Source organism: Pimephales promelas, chromosome 17 (assembly GCF_988280905.1).
Source record: "Pimephales promelas chromosome 17, fPimPro1.hap1.1, whole genome shotgun sequence".
In the NCBI taxonomy this organism is placed as follows: Eukaryota; Metazoa; Chordata; class Actinopteri; order Cypriniformes; family Leuciscidae; genus Pimephales; species Pimephales promelas.
The window spans coordinates 14,667,364-14,693,993 of NC_142785.1; the positions used below are offsets into that span (position 1 = coordinate 14,667,364).

The 26,630-nt window shown below is 37.8% G+C and overlaps 1 protein-coding gene across 1 annotated transcript; it reads right to left on the reverse strand.

Annotated features, from left to right (window-relative positions):
* Nucleotides 1-421: 421 nt before the first annotated feature.
* On the reverse strand, nucleotides 422-26,398 carry becn1 (beclin 1, autophagy related). The gene is made up of 12 exons (XM_039685426.2): nucleotides 26,349-26,398; nucleotides 24,287-24,417; nucleotides 24,107-24,171; nucleotides 18,090-18,148; nucleotides 13,861-13,951; nucleotides 8,839-8,975; nucleotides 8,466-8,660; nucleotides 6,878-7,024; nucleotides 6,539-6,688; nucleotides 4,089-4,149; nucleotides 2,419-2,561; nucleotides 422-759 (listed from the first exon to the last, which is right to left on the reverse strand). Exons 2-12 carry the CDS (start codon nucleotides 24,411-24,413, stop codon nucleotides 591-593), a joined length of 1,344 nt encoding a protein of 447 aa, XP_039541360.1. The 5' UTR covers nucleotides 24,414-24,417; nucleotides 26,349-26,398; the 3' UTR covers nucleotides 422-590.
* Between the last annotated feature and the right edge of the window lie 232 nt (nucleotides 26,399-26,630).

Below are 26,630 nucleotides of genomic sequence, written 5' to 3' on the forward strand. Positions count from 1 at the left end.
CTACAATGAAAAGATCATTATCATTAAATTACTTGAGGTTTACAAATCTTTATTGTTTTTTTTAGTTACAATGGATATACACATTAATACTATGAGTACTTATAAATATATACAGTATTAGTATATTTTCTTCTTTATTTATTTTTTATTATTATTTTTTTTTACAAATACTTATTAGCTTGTCATGTTTCTCAAATGTAAGTGGGTTTGACAGGACCTGTTTCTGTTTTTGAACTTAGCCCTGTATAAACAAGATATTAATGAACATATCTACTTGCATGGCTTTACCCACTAACTAAACATTCCACACTTGACTCCTGGGGAGTTTCAGACAAGAAAGCATTCAGGTATAGGCTAAAAACCATCCCTCCAACCCCTGCTCACCCCGAATACTCATAATGACGCTCATGAAATACACAAATTCAAATTACTGGTATTTTAATAGTTAATTATATTCCATGTTCTTTTTTCTAACAAAATTATTGTGATTGAAGTTCAGTTCACTCAAAAATGTAAATTCCCATCCTAGCACTGTGTAGATTTCATGTGGTTTCCTCTTGTCATGGATCAGGTAAGGGTCGAGATCAAATCTAGCGGTTGTAAAACTGCGAGGAGACCCAGGCCAGACCCCACTTCAGGTTAGTGAGCATGAACTTGAGGGCTTTGGTCCACTGTTCCTCTGAGTTAAACTGAGTCTTAATAGAGTAAGAACCTCCACTTCCACCTGTGTCCTCAATCTTTCCTTTGTCCACATCCATTCTAAATACAGAAGACAAACAAAGTGTTTGGAAAATCATACTCTTAGATGATATTAGTTTTAAAACTGTGTTGCTAAAGTCATAGATATTGGTACATAACACTGAACATCTCAAAATCACCAAATATTGGCAAATTAATAGGTCTAAGCAAAAGACCATCAATGACATTCACTGTCAATGATTAATTAAAGGGATAGTTCACTTTGAAATTAATTTTTGTTATGTTTTAGCTTACCTCAAGGGCATCCAAGATTGAAGTTGTATTTGTTTCCACAGTATTTTCAATTTTGATAGTCAAACCATTCTTGTCTGTCAGTCATATAATGGAGGTATATGGGGTCCACCTCAAAGAGCATGCACAGAGAAGTCAAAATTAAACATGATTTAATGACTCGTAAATGCAAGTACACATTGATGGCCTAAGACTCGAAACGAGCGGTTTGTGTGAGAAAATGAACAGTATTTATATTGTTTTTACCTCTTGTAACCACAGCCACATCAAAGTGATCTGAGTGCGTGGACGCTTAGTGAAAGCGCCGGAAGTGATCTCTCACGAGTGTACGTCACTCATTATTTACAGAGATTTCGGAAGCGTTACCATTCACTGTGAAGATCTAAACATATTTAGATATACAGGAAATCGCAATGGAAGATGAGTTCAATATATCAACAGACAACGTTGAATTATTTTCACAACCGCGCGAGAGATCAATTCCGATGCTTTCCAGCACTTGTGCAGAACGAAGAGCTCGTGGCCTCAGATCACTTGGACGTGGCTGTGGTTACACAAGGTAAATACGATATAAATTCTGTTCATTTTCTTACACAAACCGCTCGTTTCGTGTCTAAGGCCATCAATGTGTACTTGCATTTATGAGTCATTAAATCATGTTTCAGACTGATCTCATGAAGTAGCGTGTGTATGACGCGCCAATTCCTATTTCCATTTTTGCCGTGCTATCAACACACATAATCATTTTTCAGCGTGTTTATGAACACCGTTGACTTAACGTTATTACTGTATAAATATATGCCCTACCTCAACCCCATCCCTAAATCTACCCGTCACTGGGGTTAATGGCATTTATGAGTTCCCCTACCATACTAGAAAAAAAAAAAAAAGATCGCTCCTCAGATGCAGATCTTCATTTTGCTTTGTTTCGCTCAGACATTTGATGGCATATACGGACACTTGGAATCACTCGGACATTAATGGTGTAGGCATACAGGCGGATACACGCTGATGGCTCAAAATGCATAGAGATAATTTCTGTTTACGCAAAAGTCATGATGTCATGTTGCATGTTTAATTTGGACTTCTCTGTGCATGCTCTTTGAGGTGGACCCCATAAACCACCATTATATGACTGACAGACAAGAATGGTTTGACCTAAAAATATCAAAATTGAAAATACTGTGGAAACAGACACGCCTACATCTTGGATGCCCTTGAGATAATCTAAAACATACCTAAAAATAAATTCAAAGTGAACTATCCCTTTAATAGCCTGATAGGAGGTCATTTTGAGATTATCAATGTTGCCAACAACTATCCTCGGTCGGCTGATTAAGTTAGCTTTTCTTTGTACTGGATACAATTGTATCTTCCAACAGCCTGGTGATCTAATTATATATAAATTTGTCTTCTGGACATTCTTACCTGTATGGCAGACAGAAGCCTGTGTCACCCTTCTCCACTTCCTCTTTAAACTGCTGGACACAGTCAAGGAAGGCCACCATTGCATGGTCAAATTTATTATCCCAGAAAAAGCGCAGACCACCTGAGCAATACAATGGCATTTCCTACAACAGGAAACAGAAGCAAAAATGTGCTGATGATGTGACTTGTACATTTCCTCAAAGTCATTTTTAAAGGTGCAGTGTTTTTTTTTTTTTGTTTTGTTTTTTTTTTGCGACATCTAGCTGTTCGGTTGCGAGTTTGCACTAAGGGATCAGCCCACTGCTCACCTCTCCCTTTCGAAAGAAGCTACGGTGGCTAAAATGGGACAAACATCTTGTCTCCTGAGACCGCAGAGAATAGCCAGTGTGTGTAACGTTGTCACTGTTTCTGTACCACAGTCCATTATAAACCACATCATGGATAAAGTTTACAAAGTCATAGTCTGGTGAGGATCAAGGGTTTTAATATATAATAATAGTAATCAGCTGATTGTCTTGGGGAGAAATGTAGCAAATCCATAATACAGTGAGGCTGAAGAACCACATGAAACTATGCAGCTATATATTTTTTCTAACAGGGTAGTAAAAGTTTAGCTGGCTAATATGAGCTGTTACTGTGGCTGAACTGGTTAAAGCGTAAAGCCTTGTTTAAACTCGACGCGTCCGCATGAGCCCAAAGGTGCGCGCGGCAAAAATGACATGATTGTAACAGCGCGCGCACCTCCGCATCACATAGACACCATTTACTACACACAATAAGCTTTTTCTCTGATTTTGAAAACTCTTCGCAATCAACTTGGATCTCTTCCAAGATCGACGGGTTAGTGATTCCTGTAACATACTGTTTTATGGTCAATGACATGAGTACTAATCAGCTGTCTCAGGTAACCAGCACATTTATCCCCACATAGCAAAGCCATAAGACAGCCAGGGAGAACTAAGTTACATGAAACAATCAAACTACATATTTTACACCACTCATAAGGGAAAAGTCACTACTCATGGTGTCTATGACTTCTAGGTTTCTGCTGCTTCTCTTTCAAGGTATGAACGAAATGCACTCTGTAGCGATGTTTGTTCGCGTTCGGCTACGGTAGAAACATGACATCACAAAATGTCGACCTTCATAGAAGGGGATGCCCGCGGTTATGTAATAAAACATTACGGTTTATTAAGTAAGCTCTTTATACACCACTGAAAACATAGTTATGGATGTCATATTGCATTTCTGTTAATAGATACTCAACATTTTTACAAATTGCACCTTTAAAGGACAGTGTCTTCCTGATAATTGAATCAATCCCACTAAGAAATGCAAACAACCTTTTCATGTACATTTGCTTTATTTTGGCCTTTTAGTTTTTACTTTCAAGAAATGTATAGTAGTTTTGGCAAATTGGTTGATGGTCTATGCTTACAAGAGATGAAGGCTCCAGTCTTATCACTATTGAAATCACTATGAAATTTTTACTCTCTCGCAAACCATTTTATTGCACTTACTACAGTACTACTTATAAAGTCCAAGGCCACTGTTGTATTCACCAAAGAATCCATTTACCAGGTGTGCAAAAACTCACTTTGTGCACCTATAAGATGTTTTATGTTATTTTATATTATTATGAATTAATAAAGATCAAATGTGGCACTTACCTTCGACTTATCTGTGAGGGATTCCAAATATGAATGGTTTCCATAAGGAACTAGTCGATATCTACAAAGAGAACAAACTATATGAGAAATCTTTATAAATTATGTCAATCTTCACAATGGGCTTGGATACTATGCTGCTTACACTGGATGCATCGCGTTGCCGAAGGTAAATAGGTGATCCTTTCTATTTATGATGTAGTACACATTTGTAATTTGAGCTAAAAGAGACCAAATAGGTCTGGAATTTGTAAAGCTTTCAAGCTACATTTATCAAAACAGATTTTCTGTTGTCTTTTCACTTTCATTTTGCCTCGGTCCCAACTTTTATAAAGTGTGTTTCAGCCATAAAAATGTGTTTTATATTTACAAAATACAATTCATTTGGCCAGTGCAAACAGAATTCTGTTCTTTGTATAATTGTCAGTTAAGTATACGTTCAAGAGAATTAACAAACCAAATATTCTTGATTTTATTGCCTTCTACAAAATTTTCTGGAAATGGGGTGGTAAATATTACTGGGGAAGATAGCATTATGACCTCTGCTCCGAACATTGTTGAGCACTTTTGGTACATAACCTTTCAAGGCTTTGAAGTGACTCGCATGGCCCAAATTCCATACAGGAAGCTTCCACTGAGAGCACCTGCATGTCATTCACACACTTCACAGAAGCCAAGAGTACCTATGATAAAAATGACAGACTTGTACATGCATTGTAAGTGGGAAAATCTGCAAAATCGGCAGTTTATAAAATACTTTCCCACTGTATGCATGCATGTATTGACTTCACCCGAGAAGATTGTGCATAGTGCTTTTTTCAGTAACAGTTTTGTTTTTGTGGCTTGAATAATATAGAGCTTCATCTAGAAAAAATAATGTTGATCACCCATTCTATTTCCGGTTTTTAGTTTACAAACCAAATTGTACTTGTTAAAATTGCCAAGGATCAGCATTCTCCCCTAAAAGTGATCAGGCAGACCAAACAGTAAGTCATAGAGACTTTAGTTTGAGGGATGGTAGTACCCATCCCATCTACAATGTCACCAACGCATACAACGTTCATGTATCTCGAAAAACACTGCCGCAATCGACCAGTGAAGATCGAGTGGTTGTCAGAAAAGGTAACCGAGGGTGCCTTCGTGTTTTTCAAGTGCGTAAAAAGGATTGTATATCACACATTTTCCACACATGCCCACAACATTCATACCATATGGCAGAACTCCTCTTTCTGAGCAACTTTGCCTCTTGGACCACTGCTGTCAATCGAATCATTCATTAAATATTTGAGAATCTATTTAAAGGAGCTGTATGTAAGATTGTGGCCAAAACTGGTACTGCAATCACTTTCAAATTACTGTAAAGCTGTGTATTTGGGTATCATAACGAAGTATTGCATTGCAATCCTTTTCATGCATTTGATGAAACTAATACTGATTAGACTAATTGGCGTTCATGAAAAGACAAGGTGTAAATGCCCTATAATTGTATCTGAAGAGGTTTAATGGTATCTGAATGTGATTCTTAGGCCTCGTTTACACGGCATGGTGCAAGTGACTCAAATCTAATTTTTCCTGTCATGTGGCACAGATCGGATATGACCAGTGAACGGGTAAGCAGGAAAAAACGCATGGATTCCGATTTTCTCAGATCGGATTCAGGCATCATTCATATGTGGTAATAAATCGGATATGAATTGGATGCGTGCATTTGTGTGTGCTATGTAAGCAGACAAATCGGATATTCCCCAGTAATGCGAGTCGTACGTCATTAAAAAGTGCGCGATTATAGGCGCGATGGAAGAAAGGATACACACAGTGGAGCAATGCGGAGGTTTCATGTCTTTTGAGTGTTTGGGGTGAAGAGTGCAGGCAAAAATGCAGGATTGTTACAGAAATAAAACCGTTTTTGAAGACATTTCACAAGATATGAGGCATCGTTTTAAGTGCACATGACTAGAGCCTCTTTTTTTTTTCTCCGCCGTACGAGACCAATTGTTTTGATGACTTATTGAAATATTGTGGAAGGAAAACACTGGATAATTTTATTCGCATCTGCATCCATTGAGTTTCGTGCAGTTTTGCTTAATTTCCCGGGTCAGAACGTCTGCTTTTGGTAGTTTCAGCAGTGTATAGTGTAAATGCAAAAATCGGATATGGGTCACTTTTAAAAGATGATGTAAGCAGGTCGTCAAAAAAATCGGATATAGTCAGAAAATCGGATTTGGGCATCAAGACCCGCAGTGTAAATGAAGCCTTAAAGGTCTACTGAGGTCTAATGCAGTTTGATGTGGTCTAATGTAGACTAAATTGGTCAGTCAGATGTTTGACTGATTTGCTGTGTCTTGACGTATAAACTTCAAAACTTTTAAAAGTATTTAAAACTTTCAGACAAGACATCAAACTTTGTACACAAGCTTTATCTATCTAGTAAAAAATGTTTCTTATCCAAGCACCTCTGAAAGCAAAGTCCCATCTTGTTTGCAAGCGCATGCAGCAGAAGAACAGTTTGACCCCAGGCTGCATTAATTTCATTCCATTCCACTGGTACACTCGGTAATCTTCCCAGGCGGAAGTTATTTATTGTTCCAAACTGCCCACTGTGCCTGAGAAAGATATAGGGAAAAAAAAAAGAATACTTCAAATGTTTATATGCGTAATTTTAACCAATTCAGTTTTGCATATAAATGCATATAAATTATCAGCTTATTTATTGTGCACATATTTCTGTTTTGATGCCGAGACTTGTAACTAAAATATTAATTAAAACAGGTTTTTATAAAGAGATACGAAACCAGATATGAAAGGTGGAGTTGAAAACGTTGGTCTTCTTGAGTCTGTCTAGTTGAATCTGACAGTAACGCATCTGATTGTCCACACTCTTAAGATCATCATCCAACTCCAGCTGCTGTCTCTTAAACTCGCAGTACTCCTTCTGATACCTGAGACAGAAACAGACAAACAAAGATGACAATGTTTTTACCTGGAAACTGACGGCAACAAAAAAAGTTTAAAAGAGACATGAGGAATCTTTTTCTCAAGAAAAAAAAGGTCAATGCACTACAAAAATGCTGTAACAACTTCACATATTTTGTACTGTATACTACATGTTTTAGATTAAAAATGGCTAACTTTAACTTCACCTTCAACTGATTTCAATCTGATATTGACAGTTTGAGCAGTAAATTTTAGCAAGGACTGCATTATGAATGTTTCGCAATACAGTACGTGCAGAATTATTAGGCATGTTGATTTTCTGATCATACATGCTTTAATTCCAAACCTCATTAATCTTAATAACTGCTATTCATTTTGTATTTAATAGTTTATAAGTGATATATAATTGTTCAAGAAGGCTGAAAATGAAAAATGCCTTATATTCAGGTGTGCAGAATTATTAGGCAAATGTTCTTTTACAGATAAAATAAGCCAAGAAAGAGATTTAACTCAGACTAAAAAGTAAAAAAAAATAAATAAATAAATGCCCATTGGAAGGATGCAATTCTAATGCAATACTAGAAATTGCAGTTAAGGCATGAACATTGGACAGTAAAATGCTCAGTGGGTAAGCAGGGTCAGACAAAAACAGGTAGAGGAGAAAAAACACTTCAATTGCAAAAGAATTACAAATTAGGTGAAGAATTAAGTGTGAAACCATCAGGAACCCAATAGTCTCCTATTTTCTCCTCATTTTCCAGAACTACAACTTGCCTGTCTCCAGAAGTGCAAGGTGTCAGGATCTAAGAGACTTCGATTAGGTAAATGATCATAAAAAAGGACCCCCCACTTAATAAGAATTACAAGCTCAAAAGTGTTGTAAAATATTTTTTTATAGACTTTATTGACAGACAAGTTTTGGGGGTTCATTTTTAATTAATTTTTAGTCCATCTCTGCAAAAAGGACTCTTCAAGTCCGGGAATTATTTAAACAGTGGTACAAGAGGATGTAATGCTGGTTCTTCAAGAGTCACTCCAAATTGGTCCGTCTTTTTAGTTATTTTATCTGTAAAATAAAACTAATAATTCTGCACACCTGAATATAAGGTGTTTTCCATTTCCAGCCTTCATGAACAATTATATATCACTTATAAATTGTTAAATATTAATCTTAATAACTATTATTAATTTTGTGTGGTTTGGAATTGGTAAAATGTGCCTGGAAAAAACTATGATCAGAAAATCAAAATGCCTAATTATTCAAGCTTTGCAAAGAAGCTGTAAAAGAGGACAACAGCAGAAAATTTGCAGCTCATCTGTGAGTGCTGAAGTTCATTGTTTAGTTGTGTCCCTCTCACATACTAAATGCTAGCATTGCCCTAGGGGGAACAGGGATTCCCCTATTATAATAAAAAGGAGAGATATGACTTCATTGTAAATATGTACTGAAGTTCTTCAGTGTCCATCAGATGGCTGTGGTTTCGTCCCTCGGCCAGCTCTTTGGCCACAGCTTCACGCTGACCCTCAATGCTCTCCAGTTCCTGGATCAAAGATTCCTCTTCTTGTTTCAACTGTTGCAGTGCATTCAGTAGACTGGCCTCCTCCTCCTTTGGTAGCTGAGACAGCAACTCTAAACAGCTCCTGACAATTTAAAGCCAATTGAGTGACCCGCTGGAGTCAATTATGTCAATCATGTATTGACTAAAAAGGTTTAAAAATGTACAATTTAAAAAAAAATTATGATGAAAATAAACACATACCACTCACAGAAAAACAGTTGTTTGTTACATGCCATGTTTTGAGTGTGAGTGATACTAACTTGTAATTCTGGCACTCGTTCTCAGTGATGTTGAGTTGTGTGTCGAGATGGTCCAGTAATGTGTCAGTACATTCCTCACACAGTGGGTGATCAATATCTGTCTGACCAGACATGATGTCAAACAGATCACTTGTCACCTACAGGAAAAACCCACATAGAGTAAGAAGGATCTATTCTGATACATCCATCTACTCACCCAACCTATACTGCTTAAACAGGGTTCTACCCTAGAGTTCCAAAAAAACCCAAACCTTTATGCCAAAAAGGTTCTACAAATTTTACTCTAGCGCAAGTTTCATTCCTGAATAAAATAAACTCGGTGCATTTGCATGTTTGATGGCTTTATTAAAAATATATCTCTTTAAGCCATTTGTTTTATCTACTTGCAAACATACGCCACTTTTGCGTAAACATACGCCACTTTCGAGTCAAGTGGTGTGTTATCTCTACGCATTTTGAGCTATCCGCGTGTATCCGCATATATACGTGTATGTCTACGTCATTAATGTCCGAGTGATTCCGTGTGTCCGTACACGCCGTCAAAAGTCAGAACGAAAAAGAAGCAAAATTAAATCTACATCTGGGGAGCGATCTTTTTTTTTTTCCTAGGATGGTAGGGGAACAGTCATAAATGCCATTAACCCCAGTGACGGGTAGGTTTAGGGACGGGGTTGAGGCAAGTCATATATTTATATATACAGTAATAACGTTAAGTCAACGGCGTTCATAAACACGCTGAAAAGCGATTTTGTGTGTTGATAGCACGCCAAAAATGGAAATACAAATTGGCGTGTCATACAAACGCTACTTCATGAGATCAGTCTGCTATTTATTAATCAATGCTTTATTAGTCTGCTATTTATTTTGCACAATAACATTCATGATTGAAAGTTCTTCAACTGTCATGCCAAAAGACACTATACAGCTCTTAGGCTACGTTCACACTGCAGGGCTTAATGCTCAATTCCGATTTTTTGAAAAAATTAGATTTTTTTGCAAGGCCGTTCACATTTCCAATTAAATGCGACCTTTTGTGATCTCCTGTGTGAACGTGAAATGACCCAGAAGTGACCCGCATGCGCAGAAGAGTAATCAACGGTCAACGACGTCACTTGTTTTTTGCGGAATGGTCCTTTTTTTCCATATATTGCGAGCTTTTGTTTTATTATTATTATTGCCACAGCTCACATACAAACACAGACAACAATTATTTTATCGACGGGCAAAGTTTGCACATAAATGTTTTCCGATCCTCACCGAGGCTCGTCATTAACCCCGTTTAATTGATAGTGCGCGTCCTCGGCGCTCCTTGCTTTGTCACCGGCGGCCGCGGTGCGGCACTGGTGGCTGATGTTGCCAGATTGGGTGTTTTTCCGCTACATTTTAAGGCATGTTTACATGTGTTTTAGCCAGGTTTTCACCTGGAAGGCTCTATAGAAATCAATCTGGCACCCTATGTACAAAGTTATACTGAGAGAGCGCACGTTCACAGACACCAGAATGAACGTGTTCACAGTAATGTTCATCAGGCAGTAATACAGTGAACGCGTTCAGGCACAACACTGGGGAAGAGACACGTCTGCAGCGGCCCATAACAGTGCAGAAACGCATTGGAGTTAGCGTGTATTGGCTAGCTACAGGTGCGTGCAATGACGTGCGGGTCGGATATATGTGACCTGGCCGTTCAGATTGAAGTCGCATTTCAAAAGTTCGGATACATATCGGATTTAGACCACATACCCAAGTGGCCCTGGGTCGCATTTGAAAAGATCAGATCTGTGTCGTTCAGACTGTCATGAAAAAATCAGATACAGGTCGCATAGGGGCAAAAAAAAAATCGGAATTAGGTCGTTTCAGCATGCAGTGTGAACGTAGCCTTACACTGATGAGTAACAGGCTCATGTGTCATTTAATGATTATATGTGTCTATTAAACAGATACATGAAACAGATACACCAAAAAAATTAAATGTATAACTATGACTTGAACCTACAACCCAACTTGAACCTACAACCCAATTTGCATAAAATTTAGGACATTTTGTAAAATGCAATAAAATCAAGAAATTCAAAAAGTACGAAGAATAGATTTCCAAAAATTTCCAATGACCAAGCAGAATCAGAGAAGAAACAGATCTCTGTCGTCTTCCGATGGGGGAAGAGCTGATAGCGAAATGACCTGAGCTCTAAACAGAGTTGTTTTGAACATAAGCATGCCTTGGCCTGAGGATGACTTTAGAGTTGTTGGGCCCGAACTCAAGCCAGGAAGCGTTCACAAAAATCACTTGCAAATCACTCACTTGCTTGACCGATGCTAGGGCTAGCAGGAGTGCGGTTAAGCGAAAGAGCCTTTAAGGCCGACTCAAGCGGCTCTCAAGCGGACTCTTTCACAAACCCAATGGCCACCAAAGTGCTTTAACATTTTGCCTCACATTCACCCATTCACTCACTCATTCGTACGGCGGTATCAGCCATGCAAGGCGCCACCCAGCTCGTCGGGAGCAGCTGGGGTTAGGTGTCGTGCTCACAGACACCTCGACACTTGGTCAGGTGGAACCAGGGATTGAACCGCCAACCTTCTGGTTTGTAGACAACCTACAAGAACCACTGAGCCGCTGCCGAAAGGAGGTCTCTTCAGGGCCCTGAGGACCGAGAAAAGGTGACGGGCAGGTATAGAAGGAGGCCGAGGCGGGTTCAACCTCCTGGCCCCTTTGAGGAAATACACAAAGAAGTCAATCCTTCCCAGTGATTGGCCGACCACAGGGGGATAACACTGGAACACTAGAGGAGCCTAGTTGACGGTGCTCTAGCCTCACAGATAGTGCTTATGACTTTTTCTGGGAGATTCCCGGATTGAGGGGACATACATGGAAGGCCCACAAGTCGGAATGGGGATGCCAGATCATCCCGTTTGCCTGCGTGAGGAGGTTCCTCATCAGCCCAAGGAGCTGTGTCTATCAGCTGCACCAACTCAGAAAACCAGACCTGGGTCTTCCAGAGAGGGGCTATTAGGAGCACTGTACACTTGCTCTCCCTGATCTGCCCGATGACCTGAGGGAGCATCGAGACCGGAGGGAATGCGTAAAGAGGGCAGCAGGGCCAATCGTGGGCCAGCACGTCCCTGCTTTTGGAAAAGACTGTTGGGCAGGGACAGTTGTCTTCTGAGGCGAAGAGGTCGATTTACACAGATCGACCTCTGCCCTGCCGAAGACACTCTAGATCAGATGAACTGTCTGGGGATGGAGAGACCATTCCCCTGGGGCAAGGTTGTCTCGGGATAGCATATCCATACCTTGGTTCAGAATGCCTGGTACATGCACTGCCCTCAGCGAGCACAGGTTGGCATGGCTACAGTGTACAGGTTGCCCGACCTGAGACCGCCCTGGCGATTTATATAGGACACCACTGGCATGTCCGTCCGAACCAAGACATGGTGCTCTGCCAGGTTTGGCAGGAAGACTTAAGGCTTTTATTTATTTATTAATGTATTTACTTTTGTACTGTACTTGTAGTGCTTTGGGTACAAGAAAATCACAATATAAATAAAGTGTATTATTATTATTATTTAGGACCAGAAAAACTGCTCTAATTTCAAGGCAGTTGATATGTAGGCATTTCTCCAAGCTCGATCAGAGGCCGGAGACAGGCCTGCCCTCGATCCGAGCCCCCCAACCTAGGTTGGAGGTGTCTGTTTATCACCTGCCTCCTCGAGACCACACCCATGTTTACACCCGACTGGTACCAGTTGGTGACTTTCAAAGGAGCCAGGGCTTTGATACAGCCGTGGATCACTTTAATGCATAAGCGGCCAGAACGCCACGCATGGGCCAGTACTTAGAGTTTTAGCCAGCGCTACAGGGGGCGCCAACTTCAAGCATAACAATTACAAAGGCGGACTCCATCGTGTTTCTGCAAATGTTTCTCCTGGCTTTGCAATCCTATATTATGGTCAGAAAAGATGTTTAGAACAATCTAAACCCGCCCCTGCCCCCGACGTAAGCATGACGTGGTAAAAGAACGGTTCTAGTCCAGCAAAGAGTTGGTGCTGCTTTGGGACCAGTTTTCCTGGCCAAGAACTGGTTCTTTGGCTGTCGGAAAAACAAAGAAATAGTTCGCGTGCAGACACTGGCTCCAAACCGGCTCTCAAAATGCTTTGGTGGAAAAGGGGTATTACAGATCCACTGAGAAACCAATCCCTTGGGCGAATCTACGCAAGGATTTGTTTTGTTGTTAGTATCCTGAATGGCCATCTCATGAGGGGATTGTTCAGGTATTTGAGGTCTAGGACAGGCCTGAGGCCGCCATCCTTTTTAGGGATGAGGAAGTAACTGCTGTAAAAGCCTGACTCGCTTAATGACGGGGAATGTTTCGACAGCTCCTTTCGCTAATAGATTCGACACCCATACCTCAATGGTAGAGAGCGTCACGGAAGTGGATGTTTTCAGGTGGGCCGAGTAAGGGGCACGCCATGATTTAGTGAGTTTGTCAAGAACCTCAGAAAAAGAACGGCGCTGGTCTTTCATGAGGGGCCTGGTGGCACCCCGGTAAGAACCATTCGTCGAGCCGGCTCTTCGAAAACCGAAGACTCAAGGTGAAAGCAGCCGCCTTTGGCGAGTGCAGGTTCCACGTGGCAAAGTCCCAGCACACACGGCACTTGAAACAACTTGAATCTCTGTTACGCAAGGAGAAATCCATGAATAAATCAATATTTAGAGATATGCAGAGATGCTGCTGAGTTCTCTGGGCCTGAGTTAATCTCATATGGCCCAAAATACAGTGGAATTGTGAGCTATGGTCCACATTTCAGCTTGCTTTTGGGAAAAACAGATAGAAGTTCTCAGTCCCAAAGATGAAAGGTACCAATCAGACTTTAGTCTGTGACGGGGGCAAAAGCAAACATCTGTCATGGTATGAGGGTGCATCAGTGCAAATCTGCTTTATTGTACCTTTTTGTGTCTTCCAAGAAAATAAATGCAAATATGAAATTGTGTAGAATAGTGCTATTGTGTATGCAAGTCCATACCTTAAGCCTGCGACTTAAGTTTTCCATAGTTCCTCCATCTGAAGCTTCTCCAATAAGAGTGAAACTATTTGTGCTTTCAGTTGACATCATCCTAAAGAACACAAAAAGCTCATTAAAATACAGTGAGGAAAATAAGTATTTAAACACCCTTCTAAGTTATAAGTACGGTGACAATTTCAGACCCCTCCATGATTTATAAGTGGGAGAACTTGCAAAATAGCAGGGTGTTCAAATACTTACTTACGAATACATTTCATTGGAAATGAAGGATGCATTTGGAGGAGGCATTTGAAGGAACATTTGAATTGGCACAGCCTTTGGGATGCAGTATACAATAAGTCGCAGACAGGTACAGATATTTAGCATGCTGACAAAACTAACATGATAAACATCTCGGCAGGGCTCCAAACTGTGACCAAAATGGGCATATGCACCCATTTAAAATTTTGTGTGGTCGCATTTGTACGAGTGCATAGTAGGGCTGTCAAAATTGCTTAAATATGAGGTTTGAAAATTCCCTCTAAAAAAACAACACACACATTCGAACATCAGGTTGCGCACTGTCAATGACGCGCATTACGTCAAGAACAGGACAAATTAATACAAAGAGACATAACTACTTGTACAGGTAGTTTAAGTTTAAACAAATTTGACAACGTATTCCCTACACAAAAACAAGTAAATCAACTAATGACTAAGACCTCACTCTATCTCACTTGCTCGCAGGCACTCTTTCTCTCTCTCTCTCTCTTGCCCTCACCCGCTCTCTGCGCATAACGGTTTAAATAAACAACAATAAACAAATGTAGAGTGCTGATTAAGAGTTTTGTGCAAGCAATATAAGGTCGCAACTCTAGGCTTCATTCAGTGATTGAAACAAATATTATTAACATTAACTGAAGTTATACAATATATTAAAACTGGAATTGAATGCTCTGAGCAAGCTGTGCTGTGGTAAACATGGAACGTTTCCTTGACATGAAACCGTAAATAATCAAACCAGTGACAGCCTGCAGGACATGAAACGGCTGTATCTAACCTACCTTATTCATGCACTATTTAGTCAGTACAGTAAGCCTACACTTTAGTTATGTTCCCACAGGCAGCATGCCCACTTGCAACAGACAGCCGCGCCTCCGCTACCGCAGGCATGTTTTTCCACATTTGAATATTTATTTTCACCATCGAAATTCAGATTTATATTTGAATTCAATTGTACAGCTCTGACAGTAAAAAATAAAACCAAACATTAATACATGGTGTGTTTTTTTTAATCTTTTTCATATGATGGTTAAAAGATTAAAACATTTTGCCAAAATGTGGTCTCGTGTCACACTCAGTCTTTTTACATCAGTGCAAAACAAGGGTATGCAGATTAATACAACTATTCATCTGCATGAATTGATTAATCTTGTTGTAGCAAAAAGTAAAAAAAAAAAAAAAAAATCTTATGAAAACCATGTGCTGGTGCGACAAACTAAGGAAGTTGGTAGCACCAGTGGAAAAGTTAGTCTGGAGTCCTGCAGGGGCATCGTGGCACACCAATGCTTCAGTCAGATCGTGTCTTTGATAATACACTACACGATTGATGTTCACGTGTCGGCGAGTAAAAATTGGGGCTAAAATCGTGCAGTTGGGGTAATTGGTCAGGTGGAACTGGGGATTGAACCACCGACCTTCTGGTTTGTAGACAACCTACATGACCTACATGACTACCTTTTCAAAGATGACACTTGGCCAATTATTGCTGAAGTGAACTAAGTTACAGCATTTTACATATTTTCAAAAACACATTTTACTCTAAAACTGCAAGAAAATCAAAGCCAAGTTGTTATCCAAATTTGAGCTTGAGCTATCAGTAAGATTTTGTTTGGGCGCAGTACTAAAATTTCCACTAGATGCCATTAGTCTCCCATTTATTTCCATTGAGGTAATTATTTACCAAGAGGAGTATGTGTGACTTTAATTTTTTTTTTTTTTTACTTTTTCAAATGATTTCCATGATTTTCTTTGTGTGTGCGTGCAAGTGCCAAAACCTTTATCAAGTTTTGTACCATACTGATGCAGTAAATTCTAAAAAAACTAAAAAAAAAAAAAAAAAAAATTCTGTCAAAAATGACAGAAGAGCATCAGGGGTTAAAAAACAAATAGGCATGAAATGGCATGTATTGGGGGGGAAAAGCCACTTTAAATATATGTAAAAAAGTAAAATATAAGTAAATATTTATTTTATACAAAAAGCTGAATGAACAAGTTCATATTAATTGACCTTAATTTTAGACCGTATCATCTGTTTTTGCTATTATTTAACAATAATAGTTCCAAACAAAGCCACAGCAGAACTTATTTGAGTTTCTGAATGAAACAGTGTCTTGAACAAATCTGGTGAGAAAATGATAAACATAAATTCAAGATCCTAGTTAGTCACTTGCTTCATTCCTGAATAAATATGCCACTCTGAATGAACTGGTTGAATGAATAACTGCCTTTTCACTATCAGGCCATTGCAAGCCAGGGCTATCAATGGGCCAAGTGGGACAATTGCCTTGGACCTCGAGATACGAGGCCAAAATCAAGCTGCATTTCCACTGTAGGGCCAGTAGAGCCCGCCAAAACCATTTTACTGCCAAGTAGGAACTTGCAAAGAACGGTTAATATTAAGAGAATAGCAGTTAATACATTTCATGACTATTGCAATGTATGTATTTTTGAAAAATTTTGCCATTTTAATTATGAACATTTATTTTAGGTTTATATATATATATATATATATATATATATATATATATATATATATATATTTGTAATAATTCTAGCTAGCAAAGTAGACAACAGGCAAAAATATTAAAAAATAAAACATTGAAGGATATGTATTTGAATATGCTGATTTTATTCATAATATAAATGCTGTTACAGTTCTAAAAATGTTGTTTTTAGTTTAATCATTCAGTTTGAAGTGGTCCCCCAATTTTCCATTAATAGGACAACAAATTGACTCATGAGGAGAGGATTAAGTACTACTTTGAAGTAATATCATAACATTATTTACGAAATTGTAATTGCAGTGTAAATGCAGTCAGTGTAAATGTGTAAAAAAAACAAAAAAAAAAGTCTTAGCTTCTTTTGAGATATACATACTGTACACACACAACCATGAAGCACACATATCTAAATGGAACTAAAGAAAACTACAGAAAAAAGACAATTAAAGGGAAGAAATTGAATGCTGCAAATTCAAGTCCAAAGCTAAAAATTTATTGAGTTCTCTTGCGCTTGAACAGACAAATACACACAAAATTGTTAAATATCCCCATAAAGTCAGTGAATAATCTAGACTGAATAACTTGTGTAACTTTAATAAGGATTAAGTATTTTATTTATAAAAAGAAAACTATGCCATGTTATTTGATTTCTTGCACTTTGTTCAGTTGTATTTGTTTGCTACTGACGTTTACTTTTCTTATTAACTGTCTTCATTGATGTTTGAAATATATATTAGTAAGATGTTTTAGCTTATATATTTGTTGAAACCTATAGACCATTTTGCAAGATGTAAACAACACTGGTCCAGAAACACTTCCTGTTTCAGTTTGTAACTGTTTTCTTTATTTCACAAGTAAAGAACTTTTTGATTCAGTTTTATATATTCTGTTGGTTGTATTTTATCCTAGCTTTTATGTAGTGTTAAACTGAAACAGGAAGTGCTTCTGGACCAGTTTTGTTTACATCTTGCAAAATGGTCTATACTGTAGGCAAAGTTCTTTGTGTAAATATTCTTGAGGCTGCCGAGTTTGGCTTGTGGTCTTTAGCTGTAACAGAATGTTTTGCAAAAAATACAGTATATATATATTTGATATCTAAATGTTTAAATAATTTATTTATTTTTATCTTATTGGAATAGAAAGTGAGAATCGAAATGAATCAGAAATATTTTTCCCCCACTTAATTCTGTTTGGTAATACTATTGTTTAATTCAAAGTAAAATGCAATGGTGGGGGGTTTTATGTCCCGACTTTGCTTAGAGACCCCAAAATGGTAAACCTGCCCCATGTCACAAAAAATTTGACTTTTTTTGTGCCAGCTTTTTCAATTGGCTACGACCACAAGGATGAGTCTTACCTGTGGGAAACAATATTGTTTTGACCAAGATAGTAATATTTTAAAGCTTAATCGTGCAGTCCTTTCCAGAACACCTGAAAGTATAAAAACAGGTGTCAGGGTAATCATACCTTGCAGGTGGGATGTATTTCCGAGCCACACCATCCTGTTTGCTCTCCAAAAAGGTCTCCTAAAACAACACACAATTTCATATAGTTACAAAATTTAAGTCCACAAATATTTTTGTAACATTATTTAAAAAACTAGAAGAGTAAAGATTGTAAACAAATATTGATGTTAGTTTGAAAAAGATTTTTGCCATGTTGTTCAGGGTGGTTGCTAGGCGGTTGCTATGGTAACCATATGTCATGCCAGTGTCAGAAGTTTTGACGCACAGTGGCTTCTCTTAAGCCGGGCATACACTGTGCAAATTCTGTCCGATTTTGAGCGGATTTCCAAATAGGACAATTTTTTTTTTTACTCTTTTTTTTAATCTGGCCAAATTTCAGCTTCATCATGTGTCGTTTGTCGTGCAGTGAACAGAGGGAAACGAGAAGCAATTAACCTCTCCCAACTGGCATTAGGATGGATTTCTGATATGTCAGGAATTTTGGTCGGCTCTAGTGAGGGTATGGCACAGTTGAAGCAGAGCTATGAGCTGACTGTCCTAAACGCAGTGTTTTTTTCTCCCTCACTGCGCCTGCGAGGAAACAGAATTTACACCTTTTAAGAAATTAAAATGTTAATCTTTAAAGAACACCTATCATGGATTTTTGAAAATGAATGTTCATATAGTGTGGAATATAGCTCTAAGGGAATGTCCTGCAAAGTTTTATATCTGAAAGTGCACCGTATATAAAGTTATTGTCTTTCAAAAGTGATGAAGTCTATGAAATGAATTGTTTTTGAAACGAGACATTAGCTGTTACATCGTGACGTAGATAGGTCATTGGCCGCTCCCAACAACTGCGCGCGCAGACTTGAAGTGACGTCTAAAACACATTCAAATATTTCAGCTGAATCGCATCATGTTGAGAAGACGCTGTGTTCTACATTGCAAAGACAGTTCAGCCACTTGTTTCCATTGTCCAGGGACGAGCATGTGAAGAATCAGAGTACATATTTGCAACATGTAATATTTGCAATCCAGTGTATATGGATCAGGTTCGTCCTCCTCCGAATCACAATCTGTAAGTAATATTAATAATGTTTGCTGTTATGATTTCTGTAGCATGCACAATATAGTTATTTTGTGTTGTGTGTGTTGTGTACACTCCGCGCAGCTTCTAAACGGGGTAAAGTTAGTTTTGTTTTTGATATTCACCAGACATTCATTGAAAAATGGCAATTACCTCCTAAACGACTTAGCCATATATGACTTCACTCTATATAATAAGCACTGCCCCCCAAAAGCCGCCGCAACGTGAGTTTCGCCGGGAAAGCTCGCTCTTGACGGAGACGCGAGTAAGGGACCGTGTGGAAAGTGCTCTTTTTCTGACACATTAGTTCAAACACTATATACAATTTTCAACACTTGACAAGCTATAATCCTCCTGTTTATGGGCGTTCCGTTGCCGACAGTCTCTGCCTACGGTTTACCAATAACAACTGACTGGGTCATTTGACCAATCGCGTCACTCAAAGGAGGTGTTTGGGAAAATGAATCGTCGAACGAATCATTTGGGAGTCGTTGAGCAAATCAGTTAAAAATAAATGCATATTATAAGACAAATAAAGTGTTTATCCTTGCATGCACGTTAAACTGTTTTTGGAAACTCCTAAAACAAAAATAGGAACATTTCAAATGCTATGATACTATGATACCTACTTAATTTTGGCATAAGGCTTATTAGCATAAGGCTATAGCCAGAAAGGTCTGATTTAGACTGTGCACTGTTACAACAGTAACACTTTTTTTCCACAATGACATTTGAGGTCATGATTTTAATGTTGTTGTTGGTTTTTTTTGGCAGTCTAAATACTAATGACAGACTGTTGATCTTTTAATAAAAATATATGTTTGGTTACGGTTTGAACCAAAATATATTTTGAACCAAAACCTGACATATTAAAATCCCTCCCCCCATGTGTGTTTTCCCAATGTCCTATGCCACATGGCCTTTCGTGCATGCCGTGGGGCAGTTGATCTCAGTTGATTTGAGTTGATTAAGATCTTTTGAATTCATGTAGGAGCTTCGAGGTGTTCCTGTTTAGACAAAGGGGGCAATTGGGTATTGACTTACTGCTGCAAGGTCTGTGATTTATACAAGTCAAAATGTTAAAAGGTTTCCTGAGGCCTACAGCAGACTTGATCATTTGATTCAGTCCAGATGCTACACAGCTAATAGCAAATTAAGCAAAATAAAGTCACAGAACTATTGGGTACAATTGATAGTACCACTGATCTGTATTTATGACAGGATTGCTCATTGCGTTCTAAACTGCCATGATTCCCTGTTGATTGGTCCTAGAAGAAAAGGGAAGACCTTCCAACATCCTCATTGGCCATATTGAGGTTCAACATGCCCATGCAAAAGGTCATTTTCATTACTTCTATACAATGATTTATGTAGGCCTACTGAACAATTCAAAAAAGCAGTAAAAACACTACTTTTTTATCTTAGGTATTGATGCTGCAACTTTGCAGTGGTCTTAATTTTTTCAATAGCTGTATATATATTTTTGGTGCTGTTGAATACATATTTTCTGTATTAGGGTTAGTCTTGTAAATTATCACTGTACATATTATATTAAATTATATTTCTAGGCTTTCATCTTTCTGTATCCTATAGGCTATAATTTTCTTTCGATTTTTGGTCTTAAAGTGACCAAAAAGACATTTAACTCATGCTCACCATCGGTGTCACCAATTCCCTTTGTCTCCAGAATGTGCGTACGCACGGCTCAAAGTTTGCTTAAAGGTGCGCACATTCTCCCGTCAAGAAAATGGCGTACGTATGTTTCCAGACCCGCTTTATAAATGAGACCCCTGGTCTCTGGAAACATTACTCAAACAAGGAAAAGACCTCACTCTCCAAAGCCCAGGACCGTTTACAACTGTTTATTTGCATATGGACCACCTGGCAGGTGCCTTAGCCAATGCGGAAATCGCTGGAAAAGCCAAAAAAGTAATACTTTTCACATGATGATAAGAGTCGAGTGTTTCCGTATTTTATAATTTCAGAATGATTAAGTCATTTTTTACATGGGCAGGAATGATTAATAATGTGGTTGATCTGTGTGTTTGTTACGTTACGTTATTGCAGATCAAATTCACTATGGAGGATGGGACTTTTGTGGCAACCTGCCATTTCCTGGCAGACCTTTTCTCTTATATTAGTCAGTTCAGCACACTTTTGCAGAGAAATGATATCATCCTACCTCAAGTAAGGGTTGGGTAAGAGGGGGGTTAGGTGAAATACATATTATTAATCATTAATAAACATACATACTAAACAAATGACTGTGTGCCAGGCTGTCAGTGGGTTTCAAACATGAAAGCTTTTAGTCACCATAGAATCCTTGGCAGCCCAACCCAAACCCGGTGAAAAACTAAGCACCTTCTATGCTGCCATGCAGAATCAGGACAATGAAAGACAGGAGTTCAAGTTTCAAGTAAATACATTTAACTTATCTGGTGTTTAATATTAGAAATACACTGTAAAATGTACAGAATGTTATATTCCATATTTTATTTTAATCCAGGAAGTCAACCTTTCAAAAGGGGAGGCTGCAAAACAGGTGGAAGGTGAATCTATCAGCCAAGCTGCCCCCAGACTGCAGCAAGCAATCCAAAAGACATGTGATTCCATTGTGAAACACCTGAGAAACAGATTCAGTAGCCTGCTATTGCTATAACATCCAAAAGGACACACTTAACTTCTATGTTGATATAATGCATTCAATGAAACTCATAATTTTTCTTTCATTTTTGCTGATAGAGAAAGTACACAAACGACACACCAACAACCACAGCGGTGCAGTCCTTTAATGCCTTCAACCACCATGCCTGGCCAGATGACAGACCTAGGCTCTAGGACTACGGTTTGAAGGATGTAGAGTTTCTCTTGGAGCACTTCTCCACAGTCCTACATACCAGGCATGTACCACATGCACCCCCTTCAGACTGTTTTCAAGTTAACATTAAATATAATTAATCATATTGTTATATTATGTCTATTAAAAATCCCAGGAATGGGTGCAATCCAGAACTTGCCTAGGAAGAATGTAAGGCCATGAAGATGATGATATGCACATCTTTTAAAGACAAGAGCTACCTTGGACTCTGAGAGGTGATGCTGCTAACCACTGAGCCATACTGCTCATATTATAAGGAAAGTGGTTTTGTTTTTAGCAGATTATACACACATAGAGATTTAATCTATATATAATTATACCCATTTTTTTGTGTGTGTGTGTGTGTGTGTGTGTGTGTGTTTAGAACATCCTACACCTGATCCAGATCATGCTGGTACTCCCTATTTCTGCTGCTGTCTGTTAGAGGTTTCTCTAGGCAGAAAATTAAATCAGACAGAGCAAATCTTTAGTCAGACACTGTAGAAGACCTTATCAGAATCAGTGTAGAGGGGCCTGAACTGATTGAGTTTGATGCTAGAGAGAGTGTGCAGAACTGGTTCTCGCATGGGTAAAGGGCAAGGAGGCCCAACTATACACAATGGCCATTTTTGTGTAATTGTTTTAATAACAATAATAATAATTAAAACATTTCATAATTATAAATACAAACTATAATAAATTCTATTTTTATCATTAATATTACGGTATAAATGTATAATTAAGAAAGATCATCATTTCTGAGGGGAAAAAATAACATGGTTAAGGCCAAAATAAACACTACCTTTTTCTGTTTTGTATTGTAACTTGACCCTTAGCAGGACTCAACTTGCTTAAGGTGAGCCACTGACTAGACTTGCTTGGTTCATGTGCACTGCGACTTGAGACTTGTTGGTAGGGACTTGAAACTTACTTGCGACTTAAACATGTGTAACTTGCTCCCACCTCTGAATAATAATAATAATAATACTATTTAAATGGTAATAACCTGCTAATGGCATTATAATCGGTTTACTTATCCAATACATTTTTAAGTCTTTATTCTAGAGGTAGACCGATTAATCGGTCGGCCAATTAATCAGACGATTTTGGGCATTTTTTTAACATAATCGGCATCGGCCAATATCCAAGTATATCAAGCCGATTATTAGGCAGGCATCTGTGGGTAGCCTAGTGTTGTCGTGGAACTCGTGTTTGACGCACGTCGCACGCTGCCACTAGAGTCATTTTCCAGCCGAGTGAGCAGCAGTATACCTAATAAAAATGAACACATTCATGAACTATCGTTCATTGAACGCGTTCAGGCACAACACTGACTGTTAGTTAGTAGCTGGATTAAACATGGTTAAAATGCTGGCCAAACAGTGTAAAGTGTGACTGTATTTCACTGTAGACTAAAAGGTCCAACAGCGGGATGCCAAGAACTGTCTGAAGAACAACGGATGGACGGTGCGTTGTGGTGCATTTAAAGTTTTTGTAAAATATAATTTTCACATCTGGTGGTTGTTTTTGTCGTTCAACAGCAATTTACTAGTGAAATACGTTATTGTTAGAAGTTAAATTAAATAAAATATAATAAATCTTATATATAAAAAATTAAATCATTTAAGGTTTTTTTTTTTCTCCTGTTTTGTGATAATTAGGTTATGTCCATTTGTCTTTGTCCGTCAACAAACAAAACAAACCAAAAATACATGTTTCAGACATTTTTTGAGAGGATAAAATGTTTTTGTTGACAAAGTTTGTTTATGTTAAGCAATTATCATTTCTTTTACATTTTATCTTTCAAATAGAGGTTAAAAACCAAGCAAATATCGGGCAAAATAAATCGGCAGCATTAATCGGAAATCGGCCGACCCGGATTTCAAAAGATTGGTATCGGCATCAGCGTGAAAAAAATAATAATAATAAATAAATAAATCATAACAAATAAAGTAATAATATGAGCAGTATTCATTGTTTGTTACCAAAGCAACCGCTGCATTCCACACCACTTTTTGTGTTATGGAAAAGTGCCTGTACACTTGAGAGCCAGTAAGATCACAAAGAAAGGTTGCTGGTGTGATTTATTCACCTCAGGGAAGCTGCTGCCCTCGCTGTTATTCGACTGTTTATTCGCTGTTACTGTCACTAATGGAGCTGAACAAAAAAAAAGACAAGTCAAGCTCAACCTACTTCTTAATGGAATGACATAATTTCTCTCTTACTGTGTAAAGAGACCAGTTTACAGTGGTGTAGTGCTGTATGGTCATACCTGTGAGCTCTTGGATGGTCATTCTGTCTAAGACGTTGAAGGATGTGTCGAGCTTCAGTGGCTGACTGCAGCGCTGACAAACAAAACTCACCTGCATGGTGTTGCTAGAAAACTTCAAACCCTCCATGCTGCTGTAGTAACATAATACACAAACACATTGTTACAGGAGCTTTTTGGACATTCATCTAGGCAGTCTCCTAAATACAGTGCAGTTTTGCTCTGAAGTTTACATACCCTCTGCAGATTATTCAAAGTCTTAATCATTTTAACAAAATACGCAACATGTATTTAGTACTGTCCTGGATAAGCTATTTCACATAACAGATGTTTAAATAGTCCACAAGACAAATAACAAAATGTATAAAAATTACTCCATTTAAAAGTTTACACACCCTTGAATCGTAATACTTGTTAGTGGTCGTTACATACTCATAATTAATCGTTTTTATGTTTTGTTATGATTGTTCAAGGGACCATTGCTTTTTCTGTGCAGTTAAACTGCCCAAAGTTCTTACACCTTTCCAACAGTGACTATGATTTTGAGATTCATCTTTTTACACAGAAAAATTGAGGGACTCGCAGAACTATTACAAAAAGTGAAAACTTTAACTGATGTTCAAGGAGGAAACAATGCATTTTGAGTGGGGCGTTGTAAACATTTTGAATTAGATGATCGGGTTTACATTTACATTTACTATAATAAAACCATGTTTAATTAGCATAATAGGTAAACACAGGACACAATTTAACAGGCACATTTCCTTGATTCTACTATTTTTCATAAAAATACCATAAAAACATATAGTTAACCTACATTTTACCATGGTTGTTGTGAGGTGCTATATGCATGATTTACCTATGATTATCATGATTTAAATGTATGATACTATGACCAGCAGTTCATTTTAATAAAAGTAGAGTCCTAGGCAAACTCAAACAGTCAGAATGTTACATTTTACCTTTTAAACATGAGTTTGTTAAAAAAATTTCATATGTTACCATTTTTGTTGATGAACATAAATGTACTGTGATTCATGTTGATGTTTGAGTTCACAGTGAGGGAACACAAACATATTTTAACGGTATCACCTATTTGAACATAAAGAAACTAAGTTTACTCATGCATATTTTGATGTAGAAAATTATTTTATCATCATAAATGTTTTGAATATTGTAACTCAGATATGTGAAACGTCTGGTTGACAAGTGTTTGTCATGTTCTGACAACAAGAATTAAACCCGCAATTAACTGTCAGCTTTATACAATTTTCAAAAAAAAAAAAAACACATGAAAAAAAAAAGATATGACTTTTATTATGATAATTATTGATATTGACTGATATGAAAAATGTCATGACAATTTTTTTGGCCATATCACCCTGCCCTAAACAAAGATAGTCTACAGTATATTTATTTGACAATATAAAAGAAAATGTTTTTTAGAGGCATTTTTTGTTGTAGTACAAAACTACAAATATTGTCAATCCCACCATATTTTTTAATTCCAAACACAACAATTACTGTATCTTAATACCAATATTCAACAGTTTCCCCTAGAATTTTTTTAAGGGGGGCTTTAACTTACAACTTTAAATTTTGATTATTTTTCAAGTGTACTGAACCGAAAATATACAGTAAATTCATTTTTTATGACTGGATTTCGTCAGCAGCCCGCCCCCCTAAAACAATGGTAGGGGAAACACTAAACCTCCCAATAATTTTAACAGAGACCGTTGTCGCCTTGTAATTGTAACCCAAAAGCAAGTGCTAATTTCTTCGCAATTCAAATGGAATTTCATTAGCTTCTATTATGACAGCTATTGGGTTTTCATAATTCCTATACAGATTGTTAAAGCTCTGTGTAGTATTCTGTCTAATTTCTCAATTGACTTAATAGCAGCTCCATCCAACATCTAACATAGCATCGAAGCTCCAACCAAACTTCGAAAGACAGCCAAGCCAACATAGCTTATTTCGCCGCTATGCACAATTAGTTATATAACTGTATTAGCTATATAATTATATAACCAATCCATTGTGCGTTTTCGTATTAATAAAGTACCTTTCATTAGTCGTCTCCTTCTGTTTACAGCTAGCAGAAGATGTAAATACTTTTTCTTCTGTTGTTTTATGGCTGATTGGCAAGCCAGCGTAAAAGGCGCATTACTGCCACCTACTGATCTGGTGTGTGGCGTGCACATAGTTTTTGGAAGAATATGAATAAATGATATATGAATATTTCATTTTAGATATTTAAATAATATTTCATGGATACATGGATTAAATAATATTTCATATTTCATGAGAATTGACTTGTTTCCTAACAATACTTTTATTGAATTCC